Genomic DNA, 20,632 nt, shown 5'->3' with positions numbered 1-20,632 from the left:
TGCACAATTGACAAAGCACATTGGGGGTTTTTTGTTTTTGTCTTTTAACATTTGTCTGTAGCATGAGAAATTAGCTACTTGTTGGAGGTTTATTCTGCCCTGTTTGGCAAATGCTCTGTTCCTAAGATTCCACAAGCAGGAAGCCATTAGCAATCCCAATAAATAGAAAGAAGCACATCCGTTAACACAACCAAACCCCGGCATGAAAAAATTCAAACAAAGAAAAGAGCTTGATTTTCCCTTTTATGGCAGCACTGGGCCAAATAGGCCATGTGACCCCCCAGCTGAAACATCATCTTCTTTGGGCTGTTCATCATGAGGAGGAACCTGGAGTACGAAGAGAGGCCTGTCGTAGCATCGTCACCCTCCAGCTGCAAGATGAAACTGTTCGGGCCATCTTATTGGAGAGGTTGATTCTGGAGTCAAATGAGATGGTCAGAGAGTAAGTAGCTAGGCTCCAAAAGGAAAACATGCTCAGGGCAAAATAAATCCCCTCTCTCATTATGGTTTTGTCAGTGGATACTCCCCAGGACTCTGAGCATATGCAGTGTGCTCTACTTCCTTCTGAGGGATGCTGATTTCTTTCCTAATAAACCCTGCATGCTCACAACATAGCAGGGATGGTGCAACATATAATTTCCTCCCAGGATGCTTCTTTAGTCAATTGCTAAGGGGTTTCTAAAGACTAATTTAGTGACCCCCACATTAACTCTTCTCTTACTGTCTCTAAAACCTACCTTTCAAAGCAGCTGACATATGGCAGCTGGGGTTGGGAGAAGATTGAAGGAGGCACAGGTGTTCTATCACACCATTCTTCCAACTCTCCGCACCCACTTCATGAAGCTCTTAGAATCAATATCTGCCAAGACTTCTGGAAATAGTTTCATGGGTACCATAATTAAATCCCTCCTCTCACTCAGCTTGTCCAGCCCATTCCACACTTGACGTTGGATGTCTTACTAAAGTAGGGAGGATTGGGCAGACTTTTCTATTTGAACATAAATTCTCAAGGGAGACAGACTATCAATACCCCAATTCCATGATTCTTGAACTGTGGTCCATGGAGCACTTGTTAGTGGTTTGAGGAGAGTTGGCAACTCATATGGTGTCAGCTATTATCTTTGTCCAACATTAAATGAAGCAAAAAAGCTTTTCCCAATATTGATTTTTTTTCATATAAATGATTGTCACAGTAGTCACTGGTATGTTCTGAGGGCCCAAACAGGAAGGTAAGTATAGGAAAATCTCTTTATTAAATTGTGCTGACAAAAGATGCTATCAGATCATTAAAGACCAGGGTCCTATTCTGTTTTCATTGTTGCCAGTTTTACATTAGTGTGACTCTATTGGCTTCAATAGTTACACCATAGCTATACCTATGTAACTGAGATCAGGGCCACAAGTGGTCAAGATCATCAGTTTTACTTCTCATCTGAAAGTGTGCCCCAGCATCATGTCCCCTAACATGCTACGGCTTTGCTTCAGTACCAATGCAAAGAGAGGGGGGGATCCTTAAATATGTTTGTTAAATCACATTTTTAAATATATATGTATTGAGTTACTAACACTGCTTCCAGGAGCACTTAACAAATCATTAATGCTGGTTATCTTACCTCCTTGCTCCCCTCTCTCATCTACTACCTCTATGCAATTCTGTACTCGCTCCCCCACCAATCCTCTGAAGCCCGGACCAACTGGTGGGCCAACCCATGCCAGTGTGGGAACACTATCCCTTCCTTCATCAGGTCACAGTGATAGCTGCGGCTTGTACCGCTTCACATGTGTAAGTGAGGCAAATGAGAGAAGGCAGCACGGATTGGAAGACTTGGCTGGTTCCCAGGTAGCATGTTAACTTCATTGCTTTTTGTGGCTCTTGCTTTTTCTTCAAGCTTCTGCTGTGCATAAGTAACAAGTCTTCTATCACTTCTGTTTAGGGAAATGAATAAAGCTATGAAGGTTCTCAATTTTCAACATACAGAGGAACAGAAAATGATTCAGAAGATCAAGAATGAGGTGAAGAGACATTGAGAGTCTAGCTCATAGAGGAAATGTGGTCAGGGCTTTTGCTTGGAAGATAGGGGAATACAACTTCATATTTAGAGGTGGTTAGAAGGCAACTGATCTCTCTCCCCCACACACAGAGCTAATAAATTTGAGGGGAAGGAGGTGTTACCATCTCAGCTAGAGGATGGATGTTCTATGGGGTGGCCAACCTGTGGCTCCGGAGCCATATGTGGCTCTTCAGAAGTTAATATGCAGGTCCTTGTATAGGCACTGACTCCGGGGCTGGAGCTACAGGCACCAACTTTCCAATGTGCCGGGAGGTACTCACTGCTCACCCCTGGCTCTACCACAGGCCCTGCCCCCACTCCACCCCTTCCTGCCCCCTCCCCTGAGTCTGCAGTGCCCTCACTTCTCCCTCCCCACCCCAGCCTCCTGCATGCCACGAGACAGCTGATCGGGAGCTGCGGGGAGGGAGGGGGAGGCGCTGATCAATGGGGCTGCCAGTGGGTGGGAGGTACTGGGAGCGGGTTGGGGGAGCTGATAGGGGGCTGCTGACATATTACTGTGGCTCTCTGGCAACGTACATTGGTGAATTCTGGCTCCTTCTCAGGCTCAAGTTGGCCACTCCTGCGTTAGAGCTTGGTCAAGAGATAGTAAATGACATCACTTAGGTGAGGGAACAAGATCCAACGTGGATGAAGTCTCACTGTGACATAATGCCTCAGCATCTGCAGCTCAAAACTGCATTGGCCTTTTTTTATCATCTTATCACACTGCAGCCTTGGATTAATTTACTGACCGTTTCTCAGAATTGGATTATTAAATATTGCTTCAGGGAAAAGTCAGCACAGAGAAGAATTTCAAGTCTCTGTCCCAGGTGCATGTGATCACTCATACTATGTGCACTATACAGCATTCTATCTAACATTAGGCACAACCACATTCAGAAAGAACTGAATATAAAATGACAGATTTCAGAGTAGCAGCCGTGTTAGCTTTTTGCAAATACAGACTAACACGGCTGCTACTCTGAAATCTGTCATTTTATATTCAGTTCTTTCTGAATGTGGTTGTGCCTAATGTTAGATAGAATGCTGTATAGTGCACATAGTATGAGTGATCACATGCACCTGGGACAGAGACTTGAAATTCTTCTCTGTGCTGACTTTTCCCTGAAGCAATATTTAATAATCCAATTCTGAGAAACGGTCAGTAAATTAATCCAAGGCTGCAGTGTGATAAGATGATAAAAAAAGGCCAATGCAGTTTTGAGCTGCAGATGCTGGGGCATTATGTCACAGTGAGACTTTATCCACGTTGGATCTTGTTCCCTCACCTAAGTGATGTCATTTACTATCTCTTGACCAAGCTCTAACGCAGGAGTGGCCAACTTGAGCCTGAGAAGGAGCCAGAATTCACCAATGTACATTGCCAGAGAGCCACAGTAATATGTCAGCAGCCCCCTATCAGCTCCCCCAACCCGCTCCCAGTACCTCCCACCCACTGGCAGCCCCATTGATCAGCGCCTCCCCCTCCCTCCCCGCAGCTCCCGATCAGCTGTCTCGTGGCATGCAGGAGGCTGGGGTGGGGAGGGAGAAGCGAGGACACTGCAGACTCAGGGGAGGGGGCAGGAAGGGGTGGAGTGGGGGCAGGGCCTGTGGTAGAGCCAGGGGTGAGCAGTGAGTACCCCCCGGCACATTGGAAAGTTGGTGCCTGTAGCTCCAGCCCCGGAGTCGATGCCTATACAAGGACCCGCATATTAACTTCTGAAGAGCCACATATGGCTCCGGAGCCACAGGTTGGCCACCCCATGGAACATCCATCCTCTAGCTGAGATGGTAACACCTCCTTCCCCTCAAATTTATTAGCTCTGTGTGTGGGGGAGAGAGTGGGGGCAGGGCCTGTGGTAGAGCTAGTATTTCTCATCTTCCTCCTTATAAATGGGGATTCTTTTTAAATTGTCAAATAATGCTTTCTCCTAGTTATATGTAGTTCAAAATATATTCAGGGCCCTGTGTAATATGTGACTGTACTTCATCATTCCATCTTTTCCCCCTGGGGCATAGCCACAGGTGGGGCTAGGTGAGCCACGGCCCACCCACTCAGCATCCAGGCCCACCCAAATCTGAGTAGGGGTGTAGTGCTGCCACAGCAGTCCAGAGCGTCACTTGGACACCTGAAATCCAGGACAGAGCTATGCACCTGCCCTTCAGAAATCTACGCTTCAGCAGCTCTGCCTTGCCATTTTCTGAGCCGCCCCATGCGCATACATAGCTTGGCAGGTGAAGCCCTGTGTCTGGGGGCACCAGGGCTAGGAAGAGGACGTGGTGTCAGGGGAGAAGCTGAGCTAGCACAGTCTGTCATTGCCTGTGCACCCAAAAGTTGGGGCCCACCCAGATTTCCACTCCTAGCTACACCACTGCTGTATTCTGCAGATGTTCCAAAATCTGAACTTGCAATGAAAACCTTTCAAACATCTACTGAATGTACCCAATGCAGTGTTGTCTTCCTGGGTCTGTAGTCATCCTGTACAAATAGCTCTAAGAAAAGTCTGAGCTGCCCCATTCATCTCATTAGGGTATTGACTCTGAAACCTCAAGATGACAATTTAAATGACCATTTTTTTGGCTGTTTCACTGCTGCTCAATTTGGGCCAGATTATGATAAATTTACCCATGCTGAACAGTACCTTGCACTTACAGCATGAGTAGGTCTATAGAAGTCAACAAGACTAAGTGGGGAGTAATGCCCAGATCCATGAAGGGACTTGGCACCTAAACCCCATATTTAAGCACCTAAGTCTCAGTTTTTGGTACCACCGTGATCCACCAAACCCCTGCTCAGCTGCTGCCTAATCCTGTATGCATCTAAACTCACTGTAAAAGTTCCCAGCTGCCTTTTGGGCATGCACACTGCTACCTCACTAGGCATCCTATCTCCTAGCTAACCAGATAGGCAGAGGAATGCGAATCTCCCCTGTGGGCTCTGATCCAGTAGGCAGCGATGGTGGTGTCCATCTTATAACTTTCAGCCCAGTAGTAGTTAGAGCATTCCCCGGGGATGTAGAAAACTCAGGTTCATTTCCCACCTTGGCCAGAGGAGAGAGGATTTGAACAGGAGTCTGCCACATCTCTCAGGAGGGTGCGCTAGCCACTGAGATGTTCTGTTACAGGACTTCCCTCATTGTATAAATCATTAGAGTCATAGGAGTAGGGGAACTAGATTCTGAGTCTCCCAGGCGGCTGCCTTGACCACCAGGCTAGAGTCATATTCTCTCTCCCTCTCACTAAGGTTATGTCTACACTGCAGACTTTACAGTGGCACAGCTGTATCACTGCAGCTGCGCTACTCTAAAGTCTCCTGTGTAGCCATTTGATGCCAGCAGGAGAGAGCTCTCTCGCCTGCATAATTAAACCACCCCAATGAGTGGCGGTAGCAATGCCAGCAGGAGAGTGTCTCCCGCCGCCAGAGCACTGTCCACACTGGCACTTTTATCGGTGAAACTTTTGTCAGTCAGTGGTGCATGTTTTTTCACACCCCGACCAACAAAAGTTTTACTAACAAAAGTGCCAGTGTAGAGATAGCCTTAGTGTATCACAGTCCAGCAGGATGTTATTGCAGAAGTGCCAGTGTGCTTATTTCATAATCTTCAAAGTGTCAAAACCCCCAGTTGTCCCCTATATAGCTCCTCCTAACAACTTCTACAAAGCAGCTGTGCTTTGGCAATACGAACACTTTTTGCATATTGAAAAATTAAGGACCAAGCGAAAAACTGAAATTAATAACTAAACAATAGAAGGATGATAGCAATGTATTTTCGTTTATTTTCATATTATGTTTTGAATGGACATTCTTGTTAATTTAATCTGGAGCTGCTCCAGAAATTCCAGTCTGCTGCCCAGTATGCCAAAAGTTGTATCTAGTTTCCTGTGCAATATATGGAGCCTTACATAATTAGTTTTTGCTCGTTTGAATGGAAAAGCTATCATTCGTGGATTTTCCTTATAGGTCATGGCAACTATAGCAGTCCCCTGTCCCATATTTAATATACTTTTATTTTTCTGATTGAGCAACTGAGTTTCTTACGGGCAAGAAAATGTGGCGCTCACTTTCACAAAAGATACTCATAACTATCCACTGTGCTTACTCACAAATTTCTGGCTCCAGGACTTAATGAAAATAACCTTGCAAGATTTAACAGTCCAGCCAAAAAAAAAAAACTTGTTCACCCCTTTTCCATGATTGATAATGGAAAAAACTAATTGCTATTTGCCTGGCCCCCAAAATTGCTCATGCCATTCAAGTCGAATATTGCAATTAAAAATTTGAAGACTTATCATCAGACTAACTGGTCTCCTGTTCCACATTTTTTATCCAGATTTCCAGGCTAAGCCAAAAGGACTTGGTGACCCGGAAACTGCTGAAACTCGAAGAGATTATAGGTCATCTGTGGCAGGAAGCCAACCGAATCTATCATGCAAAGGAGCATAGCTCTGCCCACAAGGATATACTGCAGAACCTCATGGCTGTCCTTGGATTGACTTTCTCTGGTAGTGTGTGTGTGTGTGTGTATTAGAAGGGATGTGTTACATGGATCGCTTCCTTTCGGAAGAGATCATACCAGTCTTTTGAGTTACTTATTCAGTGGGAGGAGGATATATCATTCAATAGCTCTCCCAGCAGATCCTGCATATCATTCAAAGGATAGGAGAGTTGTAGATGCAAAAGATATAAAACTTGATTTCAGTCATTACAAAATTCTCTGAGCTGCTAAGGCTACCTTGCACTGCTTGGCTTTCAAATGGCTGGAGCTAGTCAGTAGAGAATTCTCCTTGCATAGGGAAAACTCTCCATCACCTCCTAGCTACACTACACTAGCTGCTCCCCACAATCCTACCCTTGGTGTGACAGGGGATGTCCGGGCACGTTCTGGCATGGACAGGGAATGATACTCCACATTGGCATGAAGTCTATTCTGGAGTTTGTCCCAGTGGTGCAGGTAGGAGTAGGTTGCCTGCTAGTCTAACTTCCTTCTGGCCAAGGATTAAGGATCTGCAACAGCTGTCATTCAGAAGTGTTCAGAGTTTCCATATGGAGACCTGGAGCTAGAGGCGTGGGCTGGAGACTCATGGCTGTTTCCCTACCCACTGGTGCAAGAACACTGACTTCCTACTACAACTTGCTAGTGCAGTGTTGGGTAGAACACATACAGAAGCACTTCTCAGTCAGGAGAGTACCGTGTGCTGAGTAAAAAGGTTCTGGTATGTGGAGGGGAAACTGCCCAGTGTCATCAGGAAGGAAGAAAAGGAACCATCCATATAAATCAATTCCTTATAGAAAAAAGTTGCTGATAGTGACTATCCCCCCACTTTACAGAAGCTGGAACAGAACCCAGATCTGTCAAGAGTTTCCTCACTCATATCTTAGTATTGCTGAGTAAGTGGGTTTGAGGACTGGAACAAGGTTGACAGCGTGGACAGGGAATGGTCAGAGGGATCAGGGCATCTGACAAGACCCAAGTGATGTCCTAGCATGAAGGAGACAAACTCAAAGTCCCACAATTTCCATGGTGCTAACAAGTCAATAAAAAGTGGGTTCCTTCCCCTAACCCAATGACCCTTTTCCCTGCAATGATCGTATTAGGCTTGCCACTAGAGTGGTGACAAGATCAACAGAACCCAGAAACCTATCAGTCAGAGAAACCTGTCACTCCCTCTTTATGCAATCTTTATGTGGGGGCTAGAGGGCAAACAAAGTTGAGATTTAGGTAAATGGGGGGTGTCCCTGTGCTCTGAATTAGACTGGTACAATACCAGCAGTACAGGGAGAGAAAAATTTGGGCTGGACTTTGTCATTTCAGTACTAAAATTATCAATCAACAGCATGTTCTAGGTGTTTACATTACATTAACGCTTATGTTAAGCTGTTTCAATTCTACCGTATATGAAATAGATTTGACTGCACTCACATTTGCTAGTTGCAAACGTTGGTTAACCAATTCACCCATAATGAGAAATTTATAAACTGTGTAGTACTTTGGGCTCCGCATTTGAACTAATGGGGAGGTTTATCTGGATTCAAAATGCTTAATCATTAAAAAAAAAAAGCCACAAAATATTTCATCTTCACAAAATTAATTTCTGTCATTTCCAAAACCCATCATTGTCTTAGCACCAGCAAAAAATTTGAGCTCCTTCCACTGGTGTTGCAGCAGCTACTTTACTTCCACTACTACGCAAACATCAGTGATGATGCTTCCATGTGAAAAAATTCTCCACTCTTAGCGATGGTGTGGGGAGGAGTGTTTCTTTACAAAATAGAAAAAGGAGAGATACCAGGAACAAGGATGTTACTTTTCAAATTTCTAAGGTTTTACAGATAACGCAGAGTAAGACTAAAATAAAAAGCTAATAGTATCTTCTTACTCTTACCGGCTAACATCTCAGGTTACAAGCTTGTGCATATTTACTATAGTCTGATACACACCATAGGAGAAATTCAGAGGTCCTTTGTAATGTGATAATGAATGCATAAGTCAATCAGTAGATGAGACTAAGTCAGTGCAATTAAGGTATAAAAATATATGTAATCCAATACCCTGATCTTCTTGCAGCGCCGAGACATCCCCCCCCCCCACACACACACAGGGCAGAAGCCAGAAGGAACACGTTGGGGGGGAATGTGACCCCAGATTTTTACCAGGGTTTGCTGGCCCCACTCGGTCACATGCTGCTGCCAGACCCCCTCCATGCATGGCAGCTGCTGGAGCTGGCAAGCGAGGATCCTAGGGAGAGGCAGGGGCACACAGCTAGGAGCTGCAGGGAGAGCCGCAGCAAAATAGCGGCTGCCTCTCCCCATGCAGCTAAAGCAGCGGCCCCTTCCTGCAGCTCACAGCTGTTTGTCACTGCCTCTCCATGTGGAGCTAACATCTGGGAGCTGCACGGAAGGGTGTGACTCAAGCTGTTGGGGGGAGAGAAACACCAGTTGTCTCTAGTTGTCCCCTAGCCCCACCACCCCACTGCAGAAGCCCTGAGCTCCCCCTGACCCCAGTCTGGTAGGCGGAGAATGGGAGGGGGGCTCCACAAGCATTACTTTAACTGTAAGAGCTGCATGTGGCTCGCAAGCCACGGTTTGGCCACCCCTGCTATAAAGGAATCATAGGCTGCTACACCTTATCGCATAAAAAGAAAAGAACATATAAAACTAACTTACAGAGGGTATTGCAGATGCACTAATATGGCTGGGAAAACAAAGTTTAATTCTATGCTATTGTGGACAGGCTATATACCTACTTCTTGTGTACATATCCTTTAGAAAGTGTTTAATCTGTCTACCCAGGTCAAAGCTGTTCCACCAGGATGGAGTCTCAGATCTGGACCTCTGATTCAAATTTACCAGTAAGTGTAAGGTAGCAAACAACAGAATTTTTCTAAACAATCAGTGTATTTATTTTGATTACAATTTAACAATTATGTAGGCACCAGAGGTTTCTTGGTAATCAGCAGGCCCTTTTCAAACAAGAAGGTAGCTAAGGAGATCTTATCATCCAAGGTGTCACATGGAAGGGTCTCCACACAGACATACTTTGGATACGAAGAAAGCAGAAATTCAATACCATCTGTAAACTCAGGATCTATCTCCAAGTACTTGGGCTCCTCCTTGTGATACACTCTTGAATTTTCTGTTGTGTAATACAGCAGCACACCATTTCCTTCATTACACAACCTAATGATGCCCTGACGGAGCAGCCGTACCTGAGTCCCTTTCTTTATCGGTATATCAGCATCACGAACATCTCCATCTTCCCACCTGGCTGGAACACCATGTATACTCAGTGCCCTTTCATGTTCAGTTAGCATGGGAGGGAGGCAGTCGTGAAGAAACAACTTAGCTTTCTGATCCACCGCAGCATCAATTGGTGAATAGTCCACCAGTTTCTTTATCAAATTCTGTACTCTCTCTATAAAAGCACCTCGGCGAGAATCAACCACATCTGAATTCAGGACCCCCATATATTCTAAGTAATCTATAGGGAGTCCTTGCCTGTACTCCACATCCTCCTCTATGGCCATCTGCAAGGCCGCTGGGAGGAGTTTCTCCAGCAGATCTCCCCAGGAGTTCCTCTGGTATGAAGAAACAGTTATGTGGAGTGAGTGTGCATCAGGAAGACAGTCCCCCTGATGGATAAATCCACGGGGGAAATAAAGCAGGTCCCCAGCTTCGAGTATTGTTTCCAGAATGGGCTCTCCAATCACCTCCTGAGCAAAGTTACAGCTCGAGAACTGGGGCAACACCTCTGTATCATCCCTAGGACCATAAACCCGCCAGTGCTTCTTCCCTTCAAGCTGGATCACAAAAGCTTCAATGTCATCGTAGTGTGGAGCAAAGCCCTGTGTGCCCGCGGGTGTCAGATATGTGTTTGCTCCAGCCATGCTCCCAAATTGCTCCTGTAGGATGGAGAGGAAGTGCCAAACGGTGGTGGAGAAGGCCTGCGGGTTCAGCATCCGCAGGGAACAGCCATTCCTGTAGAAATCCCATACGACAGCTGGCAGTGCCCTGCCAACAGGATTGTGAGTTTCCCTTGTCCCATCCACATAGCTTGTTACATCCAAGTTGACCCCAAACTGGACATCATTGTCCCGCAGGATTGCATCAAAGGTGGCTGTGGAGAAGAGCCCCTGGTAGTATCCTGGGTTGTGTCTCTGAATCAGGAGAGGTTTCTTTTCCCAGCTCTGCTCAAAGAACTGCTGTGGGGAGATGGGCGCAATCAGCCACTCAAACAGCTTGGCTGCCCGCTGCCTGCTGTGCTGGACCCGACCCAGCTCCTGGAGAAGGCCATGCAGAGAGGGGCCCGTGATGGGCTCCTGGGGCCCCGGGCTGCTGGCCCCCCTCACTGCTCCCACTGGTGCCACCCCTGCCAGCGGCGGTGTGGGGATTCCCTGCAGCCCCGACGTTTGGCTTTGCATGGCGGCCAAGTACCCCTCTCTCTGCTTCCCCTTCCGGCTCCTTCCCAGCTTCCCTCCTGCTGCGCCCCGGCCGGGTAGGGGGGCTCCGGGCTGCTTCCCCTTCCCGGGCCCCGCTGGAGCGGGACAATCCCCAGACATCCCCCTCTTGCTCTGCTTGGGCCGCTTCTTTATGCGCCTGCTCCGCAGGGAGACCGAGAGCCCGGGGCCCGCCGCGAAGCGATAGACCCAGAGCGCGGAGACACGTGCGGTGGCCTCCATGCTGCTGCCGCTGCTGCCGCCGCCTCTCCCGTCGCCCTGCGCGCGCTCGTGCCAGAAACGTCACCGCCCCCGCTCCAGCCCGCGCCCGCGCCCGCGAGCCAGGTCTCTGGCCCCGCCCCCGGGGGCTCCGATCGCCGAGTCCCCTGGCGGGAAGCGGAATCCCGGGGTTTGTTGAAACGCCGCTTCCAATGCCGCAGCGTCGCGGGTCTGGGGGCTTGTTAGTCCAGCTCCGCTGTGTCTGGGGCTTTGCCGCTTGGCCCGGCTGGGAGCGAGGCGGGGCTTCCCCTGGAAGTTTTGCTTATTATGCACCATACAGATTCCGGGGCGGCCGAGGAGGCGGGCTGTGTTACTCCGATGGAGTGAGCTGTAGCTCAGGGAAGCTTATGCTCAGATAAATTCGTTAGTCTCTAAGGTGCCACAAGTCTCTGCTGTTGGTGATGGCTTATCTTAAGTGATCACTCTCCTTACAGTGTGTATGATAAACCCATTGTTTCATGTTCTCTGTGTGTGTGTATATAAATCTCTCCTCTGTTTTTTCCACCAAATGCATCCGATGAAGTGAGCTGTAGCTCACGAAAGCTTATGCTCTAATAAATGTGTTAGTCTCTAAGGTGCCACAAGTCCTCCTGTTCTTTTTGCGGCTACAGACTAACACGGCTGCTACTCTGAGCCCTGTCTGCTTCGTCAGTGATCGCCCCTGGCCTGCCGGGGACGTCGCTGCTGCACCCCGGGAGCTGAGTAGCACATCCCGCCTCCTCAGCAGCCCGGAACCTGCCTGGCGCATATGAAAAGCTCAGCCGTCTCTGGGTGTGTTTGTGCCTGAGGCTCTGAAATCTGAACTTCAAGCAGCCACACAAAACAGGTGGTGTGGCTGGCCTTGTCAGCCTGTGACTGTAGGCACTGAGGGGTGCAGTCGCAGCCCAGGTAAGGGAAGGGGGAGCTGGTGAAACCTGGCTGGCCCCCAAGAGTGTGTTGCTGCAGCAGGGAAATAGTGTGCAGAACTAGTATGCCAATATTATTTTGTGACATTTTTCAATAAAATTGTTGCTTTTGCACACCATTACTTGTGAATTGTGAACACTTTGTGAATCCTTTTGTAATTCCAGCCTGGAATATTATGTCTTTATACAGAGGCATGGAGTTTAAGGCCAGAAGGGACTCCTAGTTCATCTAAAAAGAAAAGGAATTTTCTTTTCTTTGTGGCACCTTAGAGACTAACAAATTTATTTGAGCATAAGCTTTTGTGAGCTACAGCTCATTTCATCGGATGCATTTGGTGGAAAATACAGTGGGGAGATTTATATACACACACAGAGAACATGAAACAATGGGTTTTATCATACACACTGTAAGGAGAGTGATCGCTTAAGATGAGCCATCACCAGCAGCGGGGGGGGGAAGGAGGAAAACCTTTCATGGTGACAAGCAAGGTAGGCTATTTCCAGCAGTTAACAAGAACATCTGAGGAACAGTGGGGAGTGGGGTGGGGTGGGGTGGGGGGGAGAAATAACATGGGGAAATAGTTTTACTTTGTGTAATGACTCATCCATTCCCAGTCTCTATTCAAGCCTAAATTAATTGTATCCAGTTTGCAAATTAATTCCAATTCAGCAGTTTCTCTGTTTTTGAAGTTTTTTTGTTGAAGGATAGCCACCCTCAGGTCTGTAATCGAGTGACCAGAGAGATTGAAGTGTTCTCCGACTGGTTTTTGAATGTTATAATTCTTGACGTCTGATTTGTGTCCATTTATTCTTTTACATAGAGACTGTCCAGTTTGACCAATGTACATGGCAGAGGGGCATTGCTGGCACATGATGGCACATGAAAAAGCACAAGAACAAATCCGCACAGACACACCCCTGAAACCCCGACCTGGGGTATTCTGTCTGCTACCCAAGATCCATAAACCTGGAAATCCTAGATGCCCCATCATCTCAGGCATTGGCACCCTGACAGCATGATTGTCTGGCTATGTAGACTCCCTCCTCAGGCCCTATGCTACCAGCACTCCCAGCTATCTTCGAGACACCACTGACTTCCTGAGGAAACTACAGTCCATTGGTGATCTTCCTAAAAACACCATCCTAGCCACTATGGATGTAGAAGCCCTCTACACCAACATTCCACACAAAGATGGACTACAAGCCATCAGGAACAGTATCCCCGATAATGTCACAGCTAACCTGGGGGCTGAACTTTGTGACTTTGTCCTCACCCATAACTATTTCACATTTGGGGACAATGTATACCTTCAAATCAGTGGCACTGCGATGGGTACCCGAATGGCCCCACAGTACGCCAACATTTTTATGGCTGACTTAGAACAACGCTTCCTCAGCTCTCGTCCCGTAATGCCCCTACTCTACTTGTGCTACACTGATGACATCTTCATCATCTGGACCCATAGAAAAGAAGCCCTTGAGGAATTCCACCATGATTTCAACAATTTCCATCCCACCATCAACCTCAGCCTGGACCAGTCCACACAAGAGATCCACTTCCTGGACACTATGGTGCTAATACGCGATGGTCACATAAACACCACCCTATATCGGAAACCTACTGACCGCTATTCCTACCTACATGCCTCTAGCTTTCATCCAGATCATACCACACGATCCATTGTCTACAGCCAAGCTCTACGATATAACCGCATTTGCTCCAACCCCTCAGACAGAGACAAACACCTACAAGATCTCTATCATGCATTCTTACAACTACAATACCCACCTGCTGAAGTGAAGAAACAGATTGACAGACCCAGAAGAGTACCCAGAAGTCACCTACTACAGGACAGGCCCAACAAAGAAAATAACAGAACGCCACTAGCCATCACCTTCAGCCCCCAACTAAAACCTCTCCAACGCATCATCAAAGATCTACAACCTATCCTGAAGGACGACCCATCACTCTCACAGATCTTGGGAGACAGGCCAGTCCTTGCTTACAGACAACCCCCCAACCTGAAGCAAATACTCACCAGCAACCACACAACAAAACCACTAACCCAAGAACCTGTCCTTGCAACAAAGCCCGTTGCCAACTCTGTCCACATATCTATTCAGGGGACACCATCATAGGGCCTAATCGCATCAGCCACACTATCAGAGGCTCGTTCACCTGCGCATCTACCAATGTGATATATGCCATCATGTGCCAGCAATGCCCCTCTGCCATGTACATTGGTCATACTGGACAGTCTCTATGTAAAAGAATAAATGGACACAAATCAGACGTCAAGAATTATAACATTCAAAAACCAGTCGGCGAATACTTCAATCTCTCCGGTCACTCGATTACAGACCTGAGGGTGGCTATTCTTCAACAAAAAAACTTCAAAAACAGACTCCAACGAGAGACTGCTGAATTGGAATTAATTTGCAAACTGGATACAATTAACTTAGGCTTGAATAGAGACTGGGAATGGATGAGTCATTACACAAAGTAAAACTATTTCCCCATGTTATTTCTCCCCCCCACCCCACCCCACTCCCCACTGTTCCTCAGATGTTCTTGTTAACTGCTGGAAATAGCCTACCTTGCTTGTCACCATGAAAGGTTTTCCTCCTTCCCCCCCCCCGCTGCTGGTGATGGCTCATCTTAAGTGATCATTCTCCTTACAGTGTGTATGATAAAACGCATTGTTTCATGTTCTCTGTGTGTGTATATAAATCTCCCCACTGTATTTTCCACCAAATGCATCCGATGAAGTGAGCTGTAGCTCACGAAAGCTTATGCTCAAATAAATTTGTTAGTCTCTAAGGTGCCACAAGTACTCCTTTTCTTTTTGCGAATACAGATTAACACGGCTGCTACTCTGAAACCTAGTTCATCTAGTCTCACCTGTATATCACAGGCCAGGTACCAAACCAATAGCCAGAACCAGACCAAAGTAGTAAAGTCCTCAGGAAACGAAACTATTGTCTGCCACAGGCAAATAAAAGGAGGGACCAAGGTGCATCAATGCCTGAGGCCCTTGCAATGGCAGGGAATTAATACATAGATAATATTATCAAGTGACCTGTGCCCAGTGCTGCAGAGGAAAGTGATTAGTTGAAAATGATCAGCCTGTGAGGCATGATTAATCCCACCTACACTCATGGGCAGGGACAATAATCCAGAAATGCTGTGGGTTTAAAGTCTTTCCATGAATTTTACTGCTTTCCCTAAAATCTAAATTTTCACTGAAGAAAATTAAATTTCTAGTTATACTAACTGTGAAGAAAACTTGCAGCCTTTAATTTGAGGCACTATTCTTCTATGTTTAGAGGAAACAAACCAAAACAATATCACTAAGGGCCAAAGCTTTTCCTGTGCAGAACTAATTTAAACGGGTTCTACACATAGGCTAAGGGAACAGAATCTTTCCCTGGGCTGCTGAAGATGAGCAGAACCAATCCATGGGACTAGAAGAGACCAGTAAATTTGTATAGTCATGTATCCATTGGTTGTGCCTCCCTGTCCTGTACCCAAGAAACTTTCCACACTACCACAGAAGGCATTCCCACAAAGCCTGGATATACTGCTGAGTGAGGAATGGAAACAATACCATGTGACTTAGGAGATCAATAATGTAGTGTGAATTAGTGAATACCTATAGTGACTAGTTCATGAATAAACCATAGACTAAAATTTGTTAGCACCAAATAATCATCAAACAATTGCAGTTAATGAACAAATTTATAAAATGCATGCCTTGTTCAAGGATAATTTGGAAAAAAAGAAAATAAAGCAGGGGGGGAATGTACTGAATCAGTTCTTTTCAACTAATAATTCAACCAGTTCTAGTTGTAAATCTGTATTGTTTGTTTACAGTAGTATCTAAAGCAGGGGCAGGCAAACTTTCTGGCCTGAGGGCCACATCAGGTTTCTGAAATTGTATGGAGGGCCGGTTAGGGGAGGCTGTGCCTCCCCGAACAGCCAGACATGGCCTGGCACCTGCCCCCATCCGACCTCTGCTTGTCGCTCCCTAACGGCCTCCCCCGAGACTCCTGTTCCATCCAATCCCCTGTCCCCTGAAAGCTCCCCCAGGACCCCTGCCCCTTCCACTCCTCTTTGTCCTCTGACTGCCCCTGGACTCCCTGCCACCCCATCCAACCCCTCTTTTCATTCCTGACTGCCCCCACCGGGACCCTTGCCCCATCCAACCACCCCTTCTCCCTGACCACCCCTGGAACTCTTGCCCCTGACTGCCCCCCGCTGCCCCATCCAACCTCCCTTTCCTTCCTGACTGCCCCTCCCAGAACCCCTGCCCCCATTCAACCCCCTGTTCCCTGCCCTCTGACCATCCCGATCCCTATCCACACCCCTACCCCCTGACCACCACCTCAAACTCCCCTGCCCTTTATCCAACTCCCCCCCCACACTCCCTGCCCACTTACCGTGCTGCTAGAGCACTGGTGGCTGGCAGCACTGCAGCCGCACCTCCCAAAGCACCAGAACAGGCAGCCGTGCTGCCCGGCTGGAGCCAGCCACGCCACCTGTGCAGCACAGAGCACCGGGTCAGGCTGTGGCTCTGCAGCTGCGCTGCCCAGCAAGAGCTTGCAGCCCTGCTGCCCAGAGCATTGCACCGGCAGCTCAGTGAGCTGAGGCTGTGGGGGAGGGAGAACAGCAGGGGAGGGGATGAGGGTTAGCCTCCCAGGCCAGGAGCTCAGGGGCTGGGCAGGAAGGTCCCATGGGCCGTAGTTTGCCCACCTTTGATCTAAAGACTGTAACTGGCTGTGAAGTATATAGTGATACATTTGTATGAAAGACACTAAACAATAAATCAGATCATGTTGTTGTAATGAATGGAGGTAGGAATATCCAGGGCCATCCCTAGCTATTCTGGGGCCCTACGCAGCTTCCCCATGGAGGTGGGGGGATTCAGGCCTCCGCCGGGGAGGCAGGGCTGGCTTGTGGGATGGGGGAATCACCCCTCAGCACTCACCAGCGACGTGGCTGGGGCTGGGCTGCTGCACTTCCCGCCACCGGTGAGTGCAGGCCCAGCCCTGCTGCAGTCCTCAGGGGAGTGGGGGCAGGGCTGGGGTGGACCAGGGGCAGGAAGAGGCAGAGCAGAGGTGGGGGATTTGGGGACAGGGTGGAGTGGGGGCAGGGCTGTGGCGGAGCAGGGGCAGGAAGAGGCCAGGCTGGAGTGGAGGCCATGGGGAAGAGGCAGAGCAGGGGCTGGAGCAGCACATAGCCATGCAGGGCACCAGGAAATTTGGTGCCCCAAATTTCTTGGTGCCCTACACAGCTGTGTACTTTGTGTATGGGTAAGGACGGCCCTGGGAATATTTAACGGGTAAGGTAGGGGAGTGGAAGTCAGAACTTCTGGGTTCTATTTCCAGTTCTGCTATTGACTGGGTCAAATCCTACTTGCCTTACTCAGATGAGAAAACCCACTGAGTTCAGTTCGATCTCTCATGTGAATTAGTGGGACCAATACTGGAATGTCCAATTCTGGAACGCTGTGTCAAAAAAGTATGTTAAAAAGATTGGAAGCATTCAGCAAAGAGCTACGAGAATGATTGGAAGTCTGGAAAACATACCATATAATGGGAGGCTTAAGAAGCTTAGTCTACTTAGTTTATCCAGGAGAAGGTTAAGAGGAGACTTGATCACAGCCTAAAAGTACTCCCTGGGGAAGAGATTTAATCTAGCAGAAAAAGGTGTAATGAGATTCAATGGTTGGAAGCTGAAGCTAGACAAATTCAGAGTAGAAATAAGGCATACATTTTGAAAAGTGAGGGCAACTGACCATGGCAGCAACTTATCTAAGGGTATGGTGGATTTTTGAAGTCTCTAAATCAAGATTGGATGTTTTTTCTAAAATATATGGTATAGCTGATAAAGAAGATACAAACTCCCAAATTGCTCCTGTAGGAATCACTGGGTGCAATTCTATGGCCAGTGCAATGCAGGAGGTGAGACTAGATGATCATAATGGTACCTTCTGACCTTAAAATCTAATGTATGGAAAGTGTTTTGAGATTCTCAGAGCTGCAGAATGGCAAAATAAAAAATGCTGCAGAAGGGCAAAGTATTATTATTTGTATTATTATATTGTTATTACTTTCCAGTAAAAAGAGCAACTCAAATTATATCAACTCAGACTTTAATTCATACCAAATATGTATCTGGGCATTTGATCTAAAATACTTCTGCAGTGATAGTGTAAAGAAGCAGCCACTCAGTCCCTTATCCAAGGTTTCATCTTTGCCTTAAGTTCAAATTTAATTTCAATTATTTTATTTCAGTCATTTGTGAAAATCTCTTCAAGGCCCTGGACACGAGAAGCCATCTTATCAACACTGGGATCTCACCACAGTGATGTGTCATCATATATGAACAAACTGTGAAATCGTATGGAAAGGGGGCAGTCATCAAGATCACTTTGCAAGGAGAAGAATCCATCCAACCTATTTGGCCCATGACAAGAGACCAGATTGTTACTTAGCTTAACCTCACATATGCCTTGTGGGGAAGAAGATGCAGGAATTCCGACATCCTGTTAGACTTTGGGAGCTGTGTATGATCTTTGGCTGGAAGCATGAAATCTGTCTCAGTAACAGGAATTTTTTTTCTATGACGAGTTTATCTGTAAAGTAACCCTGCTCTGCAGTTGAAGTATATACACACTTTCTTTTACTACTGCTATCAGTGCCTATCTCATTGGAGATGGTACAGAATGGGATATTTCATATTGGACCAACCAATGATTTTTACATATATATAAGACACAAACTTTGGAGCTAAAAAGATTTGCTCAAACCTTTTTCATCTGAAAATATGGTGGTCCAGTGTAAAGGAATTATTACCTACCAAGTACCCTTCTTGAGAATGAAAAGGGCTACCTTTTCTGCATATCTCCTAATTAAAATGGATAGGTGGAATTAGGCTCAGCAGGAAAATATTAAAAGCACATCATCAGCCTAATATAACACCAGACACAAGATTTCCAGGAATACTAACATCTTGGCATGTAGCTGGAATGACTGCATTTCTACTTATGGGTCCCTTTAATCGATTGGGCTTCACACAGAGATTCTAATTGTTATGCTTATAGTGTCTTGTATGGTTTCATGTCTGATCTTGGGTAATGTCTTACCATTACCTCTACCAATAATGTAAAACAGAGGAAGGTATTTAAGAGACAGAGGCTAAGGCAGATGAGTCATAAACTTGACTCAATCTCAGGTATTTAGGGGGTATATATTCACTGGCTGGGAACCACCTTCCTATTAATGTGCTACAAAGAGCTCTACAAAAGGTTTTTCAAAGTATCATCAGGTGTTATTTTGGGCTGTGCTGAGTTATTTTGTATCCAAACAGAGCCCGATGTGGGCAGACTTACATTACAAGGTTATATTACACTAGGAATGGAATTTCAGTTGGGTAGGATCCAAATTCCAGTATATTTCTATTCAGACCCAAGCTTCTGCTTATAATGGAGATGGGAGATACCAGGTGACAAGCTATATCTTCTTAAGGATTCCAAGAGTCAAAAACTGTGGGCTTGCATAGCATTTTATGCCAAATGTACTAAAGTACCCCCATCCCCACTCATCCTTGTCTGTTCTCTCCAAGGACTTCAGGTCTCCCAAAATGATGATATAAATGACTGTAAACTTACACAAGTTTAGGGAATACTGCCTGTTCTGAAATGTCAATTACACAAGGTTAATTCTATGCTAAGGGAACTTTACTCTCTTATCCTCCAATTCAATTGTTATTTCAGCCATCAAGACTCACTGCAGATGGAAAAGGCTAACAAGTTTAATAAATTTCAGTGTGTTACTATGGTGAATCATTAAAGCCCTTCTGGTCAATAACAAATTTCAATATGAGAATACCCCTCTGGCATATTTTTATTACGAGAACAGTTTCTTGAGGAGCTCAGTGAGGTAAAGGACAAGCGCACTAGGTTGGTATTTTTGAAGTGCTCAGCGCAATTTTGGATCTAAATACAATTAGCAGGCCTGATATAGGCTCCATTGTTCCACACCACAGAAGCCCTACTCAATTTGGCATGCTGAAACATTCTGTGGCAGAGAGATTCATAACTCCAATAGCACGAGGTCACTATAATTCAGGATTTAGGCAATTTAGTAGATTATTGGTGGGGGAAAACTTGCTCAGGGAAACTTCCTATACTATATCTGAATTAAAAGAATTTTATTAGCCTCTTGCAGTCGTGAATACCAAAGTCACTCACATACACAATAAACAGCTAAAGTTCATAAAAGTATACAGGACTCTTGTGTAGGATACTTATCAGGAGAGAGAGGCCCAAGATGCAAAATTCAGGGGTGAAATCCTGGCCCCACTGGAATCAGTTTTGCCATTGACTTCAGTGGGGCCAAGACTGCACCCCAGGTCTGTATCCAGAACTACACTTCCCCAAATTTCAGGGATGTTCAGAG

The 20,632-nt window shown here is 46.5% G+C and overlaps 2 protein-coding genes across 3 annotated transcripts in view; one reads left to right on the top strand and one right to left on the bottom strand.

Annotated features, from left to right (window-relative positions):
• The window catches only part of HEATR4 (HEAT repeat containing 4), a 51,967-nt gene extending 31,943 nt beyond the window's left edge, over positions 1-20,024 (top strand). The window contains exons 12-16 of one of the 2 annotated variants that reach the window (XM_038405549.2): positions 253-442; positions 1,935-2,013; positions 6,383-6,554; positions 9,343-9,401; positions 18,467-20,024. In XM_038405549.2, coding sequence (XP_038261477.1) covers positions 253-442; positions 1,935-2,013; positions 6,383-6,554; positions 9,343-9,401; positions 18,467-18,568 — 602 coding nt within the window. In that variant the 3' untranslated portion in view covers positions 18,569-20,024. Of the gene's footprint in view, positions 1-252; positions 443-1,934; positions 2,014-6,382; positions 6,555-9,342; positions 9,402-18,466 lie in introns of those variants that run through there. The other variant, XM_043517516.1, reaches the window with a different exon arrangement.
• RIOX1 (ribosomal oxygenase 1) lies at positions 9,429-11,484 on the bottom strand. The gene has a single exon (XM_038405550.2). The coding sequence runs from the start codon at positions 11,226-11,228 to the stop codon at positions 9,474-9,476; it is 1,755 nt and encodes a 584-aa protein (XP_038261478.1). The 5' UTR covers positions 11,229-11,484; the 3' UTR covers positions 9,429-9,473.
• Positions 20,025-20,632: the final 608 nt, after the last annotated feature.

This window comes from Dermochelys coriacea, chromosome 6, assembly GCF_009764565.3.
Source record: "Dermochelys coriacea isolate rDerCor1 chromosome 6, rDerCor1.pri.v4, whole genome shotgun sequence".
NCBI classification, from domain to species: Eukaryota; Metazoa; Chordata; order Testudines; family Dermochelyidae; genus Dermochelys; species Dermochelys coriacea.
Note: the sequence above shows the minus strand (reverse complement) of the source record. Positions and strands in the feature narration are given on the sequence as shown.